We start from the raw sequence: 9,653 nt of genomic DNA on the forward strand, positions 1-9,653 counted from the left end.
TTTGAGCTAGGAAGCTACCACCCAGCCCTGTGAGGTGCCAAATGCCCTCAGTTCTCTGCTCAGCACCATGCATGAATGGCTCCCGTTAATACAAATAGCATTAACAGCAACAGGTTCAAGGCTTCAAGTGTCCCCATCAGTACTCTAGGGAGAATGTTTATACTTAGGAGCAGGAAGGTGAGGATTCCTGGAGCTGGCTTTATAATTATCCCCTCTCCTATTGTAAGGATTTTGATTTGGTGGAATCAAAAAGCAGCGAGCCAGATTGTGACCCAGTCGCTCCCACTGACTTTGTGACCTGCTCACCACTGCAACACAAGATGCCACAGTGTGGGCCAGTGTGAATGAGTATTAAAGCCACTTCTAACGTTTTAATGATCAAACTGAAAACTAACTGAAACTGACCCCCCTGCACCATCTTCACTTACGCAAGCCTCCCACTAGCCATTTCTACACGGACTGTTTTAAGGAAAGCTACCATTGCCCTAGCACACGTGCAGCTTCATCAACACCAGCAATGGTGGAAGAACCACTGTAGGCAGGCCACTAAGTTCTCAAACCACCATGTCATCTACACTTGCTTGGAGCATCCCAAAGCACCACATCCTTAGCAGTGGCTTGCAGTGTAAGGGCCTGATTTTCAGAGATGCCAAGCACCAAGGCCCATTCTGCTGGAAGGTGAGGCCATCACAAGGAGACAGACATTCCTTCCTGGTAGTTGCATCCACTTTTAACTCATCTCCATTTTGGCCAGTTTATATTTCCCCCATGATACTAATGTAAACTCTGCCAGTAGGGGTTTGGGATCATACAAGTTGTATGATAATAAATAGGAGAATTCCCATAATCATATTTAGAGTTTCCAGTGTCTAATCCTGCTCCATGCTAGCATGTGTGGAAAGCAGAGTGTAAGCAGATGGGGCTCCCACTCTTCTCCTAACAGTACACATTCACTCTGGAGTGGTTCCAAACACCTTTCTGGGATTTGCCTTTATTGTTAACAACAAAACAAGCCTCAGACTAAGCTTTCTCTCAAGGTTGGTCCTACAGTTTTCATAGATTCATAGATATTTAGGTCAGAAGGGACCATTATGATCATCTAGTCTGACCTCCTGCACAACGCAGGCCACAGAATTTCACCCACCACTCCCACAAAAAAACCTCACACCTATATCTGTGCTATTGAAGTCCTCAAATTGTAGTTTAAAGACCTCAAGGAGCAGAGAATCCTCCAGCAAGTGATCCGTGCCCCATGCTACAGAGGAAGGCGAAAAACCTCCAGGGCCTTCCAATCTGCCCAGGAGGAAAATTCCTTCCCGACCCCAAATATGGCGATCAGCTAAACCCTGAGCATATGGGCAAGATTCATCAGCCAGATACTACAGAAAATTCTTTCCCGGGTAACTTGGATCTTACCCCATCTAAAACCCATCACAGGCCATTGGGCCTATTTACCATGAATATTTAATTACCAAAGCCATGTTATCCCATCATACCATCTCCTCCATAAACTTATCGAGTTTAATCTTAAAGCAAGATAGATCTTTTGCCCCCACTACTTCCCTCGGAAGGCTATTCCAAAACTTCACTCCTCTGATGGTTAGAAACCTTCGTCTAATTTCTAATCTAAATTTCCTAGTGGCCAGTTTATATCCATTTGTTCTTGTGTCCACATTGGTACTGAGTTTAAATAATTCCTCTCCCTCTCCGGTATTTATCCCTCTGATATATTTATAGAGAGCAATCATATCTCCCCTCAACCTTCTTTTAGTTAGGCTAAACAAGCCAAGCTCCCTGAGTCTCCTTTCATAAGACAAGTTTTCCATTCCTCGGATCATCCTAGTAGCCCTTCTCTGTACCTGTTCCAGTTTGAATTCATCCTTCTTAAACATGGGAGACCAGAACTGCACACAGTACTCCAGGTGAGGTTTTCTATTGCAGGGTTCTATTTCTGCAGCTGCTCAAAGAGACACACTTAATTCCCTGTATACATCTGGATTTAAGCTAATTGTTAATAGGACCCACGTGGTCTGGGTGACACTGAGTAAGAGTAATTGAATCTGTTCAGGGTCCTAGCACCTGACCTCAGTATGAGTCAGCAAAACAACTCTGCATTTCTGCCCAGGTGTCTGGAACCCGATATCTTGTTACAGTGACAAACATTTTGAGAGGTTCAGATGGCAAGAGTTGAGATATGCAGGCCAGGATGCTCTGACATCTAATCTAATTTAACAATTTCTAACTGATCATCATAATACCTGCATGCAATCAGTGTTTTACAGTGGTGCTCACTATGGAATCTGAGCAGCAAGCCAAAGAAAAATTTACAAGCAGAATCTCTCGAATGAGGAGTGTAATCCTGTATTTTACAAACCTCCAGTATGATTCTGATCCCTACTTCCTAGTCCTATTTCTTTCCAGGGAATTTGCTACAGGCATGACGTTAGCATTGTGCACGCAATGCCAGAGCTCACTGTGTACAGATGAATCAATGAATTCTCTCCTGGAAAAAGAGAGAAGAAACATGGCAGCAGCTTTAATGCAATGTTCTTTCATAACATACATTGCCTTGGTAAAGCAACAAAGCCTATAAATACCCACCTTGCCTCACATGAGCATTAATAGCAATCTTCTATTCAAGTGACGTACAAGCTACTTAGGGCAAGACTTAACAATACTAACTAAAATCTCACAGCACTCTGTGAGGTATCTTAGATTAGGCGTAACTTTCTTTCACCAATAGTATAAAAGTAAAACGGCTGGAAAGGGCCAGGTAAGCCTTTTTAATTCACAACAGTACAACAACTTGACACACACACACTCAGCTTGACAACAGCCCTGTGTGGTAGGATTAGAGGGAATATTTCACCTGTGACATGAAATGCAGCCACCTCTGCAGTGGTACTTGGTAACTGTTTTTAACAGTTCACAAGAATGCTAAAACCAAGTGTAGTGGAGGTTGGTGATTGCAAAATGATCACATATTGGTGTGCTCAGAACTTAGCAGCAAAGGGTGAAGGCTTATACTCTAAGCAGAAGATAGAGTTGAGGGAAGGGGGTTTGGGGGAAATACATCCTAATGAAAGGAATAGCCAAGTATACAGAATTTTGCCCCTACAACTCTGATGTTTTGTGCTTTTGATATTTTATAGCAAGTTGTAATTGGTTATTAAGTAACACAAGAAGTTTCCCTGCAGTCAGACAGGCGCAGTGCCTTGGTCACACTAATGCCAACAATAAAACCTCAGTCTCATGCCCTCCCCTGCCATCCCAGTGCTAGTGGGGGTCAGGAGTCCATCTTAGCCTAGATCACTCTGCCTAAGGTTCTTGCAGAGCACTGCTCTATAACAGCTGCTCCACAGTTGCTTGTTACTTCCCCCCAAATCAATGGTAACATCAGCACTGTTCACTCAACAGATACATGGGCCAGGAATAGACCTACCTGCTGAGCTGTTCCAACAGGTGGCATGTTGCTGAAACCTGACCCAGACCATGCTGCCTGCCACCCACCTCTGTCAGTCTGCCAAGTCCTGACCCTTTGGTCAGGCTGAGTTTAGGAGGAACGCCACTAGTTCATGTCTGCATTGTGAGAATCCAATTACACATGGGTCAGCGGATCAGAATATCCTGTTTCTAAAAGGGAAAGAGAAGAAGGACTAGAGTTGCTGGAAGCAAACAAGCAACTATTTCAGGGCTTTGGGAGCTCGGGGCAGAGTGAAGTGCACATCACTGTTTGTGCTTTCACAAGTCCAACTCATCATGTAAGCTCCTTGTTTCTGCAGCTGTTCAAGAAGCACCATTCAATAGAAGTCACGAGAGCAGTGTCACAACAGATTTTGGGGACTGGGAAACCACTGAAGATAGTGTTAAGTGAAAAGCTAAGACACGGAGGATTTGTAATTTATAATGCAGTTTTTCTACTTGGGTTTGATTTGGCCCACTGACTCCTGTAACTCTAACAACTCAGTTGAAAGGAAAATTTTGAGCCAAAGCCTTAGCTGGTGTAAACTGCTGTAACTACAAATTCTCATGCTGTAGCTTAATGTAGACACACACAGTTTAATACAGAGTGCCACTTTATCTGCTGTTCTCTATTGATTGACAGTGCAGAACAATATAAAGAGATACTTTAGGCTGCAGACACAAACACCAGGGCTTTTTCCTTGCCAGCACAGTTTGTGTGTTCCAGGTACTGGAACAATTTAGCTTGCCACCTCTTAAATACGCCCACCCTGGTTAGAGACCATCAGAATCTAGCAGATCTTGCCCAAACCTCCATGAAAACAATCCCCCTTATCTTTACTTGGCAGTTTGTGTACTGGGGGAAGAGATTCACCCTCATGCCAAGGTCTAGCAAGGCCCATGCACTACTTCAACCAAGAGTATGAATGTGTTTTACCTCTCTGATGTCCAGATGCATCTGTGCCTCAGTTTCCCACCAAAGAGGTCTTTCACAGGCTGGTAGGGCAATTTGACCACGATCAGACTAGATCTCTCCTTCCCAGAGAAAAAGGAGCACAAACAAGACCACCACAAATCTCCTCTTTAAATGCTCCACAGATAACTTCACTATTTCTGGGCCATGGTCCTTAGTCACATCATTGCAGCCCTTTCAGGTGGCATGGCAGAGATGTAGAGGAGCCCATATCCTTTTGCTAGTTAGCCTTGAGAGCCTAAATAAAAAAGCATTCCTCAACTCTAGCCACCACATTTTCACTGGGGCTATTCCCTACACTTGCCAGCATCCTAGACCCTCTCACACATCCTCCATACAGTCCTTTCTAGGCTCCTCTGCCAGCAGGGAGACACACCAGCTCCAGGCCAGCCCTTGCCTCTGGAGAGCTTCTCAGGGTGCTGCTATTGTCCTCCCTGGATCTCTCTCAGCTCTCTCCTGCCAGAGAGCCACTTCTAAGCACTCTGCAAACTCTAATTACCAGGGAATTGTCCAGTGGGCTGCTCCTGCTACCTCTCTTCCGCCCTTTATCCTGTTTCCTTCTTCCCAGCAGCCTTGCTCCCTGCCCACAGTCACATGATCCAGGTGGAGAAGAGCCAGGACTCTAAAGGCCTCGCTTACCCTATGACAGTGAGGGAGAAAGTGGGACTTCATAATGGGTGGGCCTCATGCTAGCCATCTGTACTGAGGAATTTCTCTATTTAACACCTGACTTGGTAACTCTCAATTGCTTTGCACCAGCTTAGGGCCTCATCCTCCCCTATGCAGGAGCAGGGGACAGGAAGCTCTGAGAATTTTAATTTACACTGCTCTCTAGGAGTCCTTCCATCAGGGGAGTGGGATTAGGGTATCTCCCACCTTTGTGCAGAAAAGGCCTGGGGCTCCAGCCCCCCAGATATCATGGATCTTAGCAATTGTCTCGAGAACATGCCATTTATGGAGGCCCCACCCTTTGTCTAAGTTCCTTGGATGCATGACTCCATTGCAAATGCAGGGGCAAAGATGCCCTGCTCACTGCTACTGCTGGTGGGGGAGGGAGGCAAGCCAGCCTGGGGAAGTCAGGAAGTATTAACTTTAGAGTTTTCTCTTGGGGTTTTAGCAGGGAGACAATCTGGGAGGAGCCTAGATGGCCTCCCTGCCTTCAGCGCTTTCTGTCCTCACTGGAACAGAAGCAGCTGGGAGGGTTCTTGTATGGAGCTAGGGGGACATGCTGCAGAGGTGGAAATCTCCTTCTCCATGGGCAAAAAGTCCCCTCTGCATCTGCATGGGGAAAGCAGCATGAGGCTGAGTCCACAGAAGGCTCTATACACTGCACCTAATAAAAGAGCTGTCCGGAGTGAGCATGCCCCTCTTAAACAGCCTTACACTGCGATCCTATCTTGAATTTAGATTTCACCGCCTGCAGCAATTAACAAATTATGCAGCCACTCTTGAAAAATGTGGATGCTTATTCTGAGCGCCTTGATTTTTCAGGAGCCCAGCTTGACATACCTACACTCTGATTTTCCGGAAGTGGTGAGCATCCACGATTCAAGTTCCAGTCCGGAGCTGACAATAAGGCTAGAGAGACAAAGGAGGTGAGGTAATATCTTTTACTGGACCAACTTCTGGTGGTGGAAGGTACAAGCTTTCAAGCTACACAGAACTCTTCTTCAGCTTGTGCCTTCCACGAAGAGAAGGTGGTTCAATAAAAAAATACTACCTCACCGACCTCCTTTCCCTCATAAACTGGGACCAACCCAGCTACAGCAATTCTGCAAACGGTAAAGCCCAACGTGGTTTAAGCTGAGGACTCAACGTTAGAGACCGCACTTGAAAATTTTAGCCTAAATACAAGCACCATCACTGAGCTGAAATGTATAATCCAGTTCTCTACTTGCACCTGGTGTAGTCATTTACAGCTGTGCAAGTATCTATAAAACACTCCCATTCACACCCACTTTTCACATGAGTACACAGCTATATAAGGCGCAAAGCAGTGGAGAATCAGGCCAATGATACAATTTTGTAAATTGGGCTGTACGTGTCTTATGTGTCTGAAACACACATCATTAGGTGTGCATTGCAGGAAACATGCTGTTTTACATTTTGGTTCATCACCTAAGTGATACAGAGACCAAAACAAAACTAGAGACAAGAAACAAAACCAGAGGGCAGAAGAGAGTCCTGCCTGAGTATATAGGGAGGGATTGCAAAGGAGATCTAGCAGAGCCATAACCAAGCAGTTTGGACTGAGGTGAAGTGGACCCCAACACTATACTACATTTGTGTTTCCTTTAGGCCTTGTTACGCTCACTGGGATCAGTGTCTACATTGCATACTCAGCGGCTGCCTTCAAGGAAGCTCTCTGCCTTTTGGGAAGGAACAACCTCTTGGAGGAAGTTGACATCAAGTTTGGCTGGTCTTTGGCACTTGTGTGGGGCTCCTTCATTGCAGAGATGCTGACTGGGGCAGCGTTCCTGCTGGCTGCCCGAGTGGTAGGCCTCAAACAGAGTCGGGAGCAGAGGATCTGAAGCAGCAATGCAGCCCAATGATACCGTGGAATCTACCAAGGTGAACTGACTGGATCAATGTGGATAAGAAGAATGGCAAAGCTGCTCCTGAGTGTACCACGATGCTGAGCTAGCTCTTCTCCTAACCCAATGCGCAGTGCTCACTATGGCAACAGTTCATTGTCAAATGTTAATGAGGTGGCCTTTGTGTCTTTAAAAGAAAATAAATTGTGTATATTTAGTGCTCACTAAGGATGCTCATTTGACAAGCCCAGAGACTGAGCTGCCCCCTTTTGTTGCAGGACAGGTCTAACACAAGACGACTTCTCTTTCCTTTCCCCCTTCAACTGCCCCTGACAAAGTGCCTCATGACTGCACTGGAGTCCTGTCTCCACAGCCCACTTAATCCTGGGCCTCCGCTGAGACTCCTAACAAGGGTGCCAATTAGTGCTAGCTGTGATGGAAGCCTCTATCCCTTAACAGCTGGCCCAAGACCATCACTACATTTATTGTACATAAGCTACTAAGCAGCCCTTAGACATTGTGACCTTCATGTCTGCTCTTATATAGATTCTATATATCCGAAGACTGGTTGAGAAAGACAAAACACATATGAATAATAAAAATATATATCCTAGCACAGTTTCACTGCACAGAATGAGATTCAGATTAGTGATTCAGAGTGCCATGGACTTCAGAGTATTTGAAGGGTGACGTAAACCACGCAAATGACAATCCAGAGTACCCCGGCTTCCAGCATACTTGAGTGATATCCCAGGTACAGTAGTAGGACTTGGTCTGAAGTGCAATTCAGTATCAGTGGTATTAACACTTTACTAATTACAGATTAGTAATTAACAATCTTTGCTAATTACAGATTCTCTCTGTTCCCTTACATCTCACTTCAGACATGGGAAACCTTCATCTCTTATACCATACCTGTGATTCTGTTTTTTAATGACACACACGTGCATGTAGACACACAGAGCTAATGTTAGAAATGAAACAGCCCAAGAAACCTGTAAGCCAGGTCAGGTACTTCTAATTTCAAGGGAGTTCCTTCAGAACATAGCACTCACTTTACATGGTAGATGATTATTTACCCTCACCGTTTATTACACATTGCGAGTTGCATTCTTGAGATGCATGATACTTTAACATTGTCATTTACTTTGTTCTCCAAGGTGTTTTTACATCTGGATTTGTAATTTCAATGGGAACTCTTATGATGCATTGTGACAGGACGTATTTAACTTGTATAAAATCATACATACAACTCAGCTGAAATTTATCTTACATGCTGAGTACTTGTTTTTTGTATCCTGGCCAATAATGCCTATAAGAGGGCCTGATCCAGTGCCATTAACCCTCAAACTCCCAGTAGGCTTTGGATCAAGTCCATATTGAATCAACAGCTCCACTATATTCCTGTTAAGGATGTGTGTTTCTTTATGACTTCAGTGTAGTGATCCATATGCAATGGATACATGGAAAACCATTCTGAAATAAGGAGACTGCAAATCTAGCATAGGACTGAGAGACAGGATGCTGCGGTCTTCTCAGCGGTGCCACTGATGTGCAGTGGGACCTTGGGCAAGTCCCTTTACCTCTCTGGATGGTAGTTTCTCCATTACTGAAAATGGGGATAACTGTTCTCACTTGCTTCTGTTAAATGTTATAGTGATTTATTATTTTTTGTATTCAAAAACTGCATCATTACTTATACTGTGGTGTCTAGAGACCCCAGCTGAGAGCAGGGTCCAATTGTGCTACGTGCTGTATGGACAGAGAGAGAGAGGCCTTGCTCCAAAGAACCAGCACTGTAAACAGGCTAAGGCAGGAAAGAAGGGAATTTAATGGATTAGGAATAAAGAGATTAATGCTTTGCCCATAGCCATGCAGGAACCCTGTGGCAGAGCCAGAAATCAAACCAGATCTTCTGATTCCTAGTTCAGTGCCTTACCTACAAAACCCTCTCCCTCCTTTTCATCGGGATAAAATATAGGTAGGATTTTTTAAAGCTCCTCAGTGATTTAAGAGAACAAGTCCTATGGACAGTCAATTAGACTTGAGCTCCAAGGTCACTTAGGTGCTTTTGAAAATCTCAACCCACCACATTCCAGTGTTATTGTATTTTCAACATGTTGCCGTGCACTTGAATTAGGCAGGATACATTTCTGTCTGTGTACTATCAACATGCAATCACTTTACCAGTGCAAAAATATAGTAACAGCTTTAAAATGGAAGTAGGGAAAATCTTTCATTACCAAAGTTACACCCACTTGAGTATGGTACTTTAAATGTTTTGTGTTAGACTCAGCACCTGTTTATTAACAAAAGTCTCTGTATGTGTGAGATTGCAATTTAATGCTGTGCCAAAATTTGTATGATGTAACTGTAACTCTAAATCTTTGTTACTTATAAATGTATTGTAAACAGCAGCTTCATGCTGATATCTGAATATTTATTACCGCTACTCCATTAAAATGGGCCTGAATTGTGATGAACCCCCTAAAATGATATCTCACAGCTGAACATGGTTTACAAAAGCACAGGAGAACTAAGAAATATGTTTTCTATAAGGAATAAGGCAGTTTTTTGTGCAGAGTTATTATATAATTAATATGATATGCTTTCAAAGTGCCTCTATAAAACATCTGAACTGGAGCGGCACAAAGTTTTTATAAATATAAAATATATACGTTCAT

General features: G+C 44.0%; 1 protein-coding gene across 2 annotated transcripts in view; it reads left to right on the top strand.

Moving 5' to 3' along the window:
- Positions 1–9,399, top strand: part of TMEM114 (transmembrane protein 114) — a 30,816-nt gene extending 21,417 nt beyond the window's left edge. Inside the window, exon 4 of one of the 2 annotated variants that reach the window (XM_027827650.3) lies at positions 6,734–9,399. In XM_027827650.3, coding sequence (XP_027683451.1) covers positions 6,734–6,966 — 233 coding nt within the window. In that variant the 3' untranslated portion in view covers positions 6,967–9,399. The remainder of the gene's footprint in view (positions 1–6,733) is intronic. The other variant, XM_027827658.3, reaches the window with a different exon arrangement.
- The last annotated feature ends 254 nt before the right edge of the window (positions 9,400–9,653 follow it).

This window comes from Chelonia mydas, chromosome 10, assembly GCF_015237465.2.
Source record: "Chelonia mydas isolate rCheMyd1 chromosome 10, rCheMyd1.pri.v2, whole genome shotgun sequence".
NCBI classification, from domain to species: Eukaryota; Metazoa; Chordata; order Testudines; family Cheloniidae; genus Chelonia; species Chelonia mydas.